A 1,230-nucleotide genomic window follows, 5' to 3' on the forward strand; every position below is an offset into this window, starting at 1 on the left:
GGGGATCCTGTCTCAGAGAGCTGGACACTGTCAAGGCAGCTGGGCTCAGACCGAACCCCAGAGGGCCATGATGTTGCAGACATCCCCTCCTCTTCTCTCCCTGCCTTCCTGTGCAGATCTTCCCCTTGGCAACATCGGTGAGGCTTCCATTCATTCCCCTCTCTCTCTCCTCCTGTGTGTGTATGTGAGTGTCTGCGTGTGAGTGTCTATTTGTGTGTGCGTGCCTGTATCAGTGTGCGCGTCTGTATGAGTGTGCGCGCGCATGTGCGTGTGTTTGCGTGTGCGTGTGTGTGTTAAGGGCACAAGGGGGTGTTGAAGTGGCTAAGGCAAGGGGCAGGGAGGCCGAGGGTAGACGGCTGGGAGGGGAGCAATCTGTTACAAACCCAATACCCGCCCACCTCGCTTGCCGACCCCAGGCACACATCCGTCCCCCAAACCCCCTCCCCTCTCCCGAAATGAAGCAGGGTCCGGGAGGCCTTGGGGACTTGCCCCTGGAGCTTGGGGGGGGAAAACGTGGGTTGGGGGGGGGGGGTGTCAGTCTTCCCCGCTCAGGTCCGAGTTGGTGGGCATCATGGGGTCATCGATGAGGGAGTGTGAGTAGTCGCCTCTGTCGTCGGTGCTGTCGTAACCCTGAGACAGGCTGTCGTCGACCTCTCGCTCGGCCAGGCCGTAGGGCATGGAGCGGGCCTCCTGGCTCTTGCCCGGGTGGGCCAGGCCGGGCAGGGGAAGCTGTGGCAGGCCCACGCCGAAAGCCGGGGGCAGAAACATGCCGCCGTACACGTTGGACAGCACCAAAGAGTTAAGGCTCAGGCCGGTGCTGGCTGTGGGCTGGGGAGGTGTCGAGGGGACAACATCTACCCGGTCGGAGCAGGCAGCGGCACGTCCCCCCCCGCCGGCGTCGGCTCGGCTCCCTTCCCCAGGCAGACAGGAGCCAGGCTCCTTGCCCTCCAGGCTGGGGGGGTAGGAGACCAGGCCGGTGAGCTGCAGGTTCTTCTGGAATGACTGAAGACTGCCCACGTTCAACATGCCACTGGCCAGCAGTGAATTCACCTGCATGGCAGCTGCCAGGTGCTTGGGTCGCCGGCCCCTCTTCCTGCCTTCCTCTGGGACCACCGGGCCGGTCAGGATCCGATCATACATGGTCTCAGGGAGGTAACCCTGTAAGGGGCACGGGGTGTGGGGAGAAGACAGACCGTCACTAACACAGCTACACACCAGCGCCCCCCCCCC

General features: G+C 63.4%; 1 protein-coding gene across 1 annotated transcript in view; it reads right to left on the reverse strand.

The window, feature by feature from the left end:
• Positions 1 to 6: 6 nt before the first annotated feature.
• The window catches only part of LOC125482587 (chromodomain-helicase-DNA-binding protein 9-like), a 4,521-nt gene continuing 3,297 nt past the window's right edge, over positions 7 to 1,230 (reverse strand). The window contains exon 4 of the mRNA XM_048594687.1: positions 7 to 1,158. Coding sequence (XP_048450644.1) covers positions 535 to 1,158 — 624 coding nt within the window. The 3' untranslated portion in view covers positions 7 to 534. The remainder of the gene's footprint in view (positions 1,159 to 1,230) is intronic.

Source organism: Rhincodon typus, unplaced genomic scaffold (assembly GCF_021869965.1).
Source record: "Rhincodon typus isolate 14 unplaced genomic scaffold, sRhiTyp1.1 hic_rhity00012947, whole genome shotgun sequence".
Lineage (NCBI taxonomy): Eukaryota > Metazoa > Chordata > Chondrichthyes > Orectolobiformes > Rhincodontidae > Rhincodon > Rhincodon typus.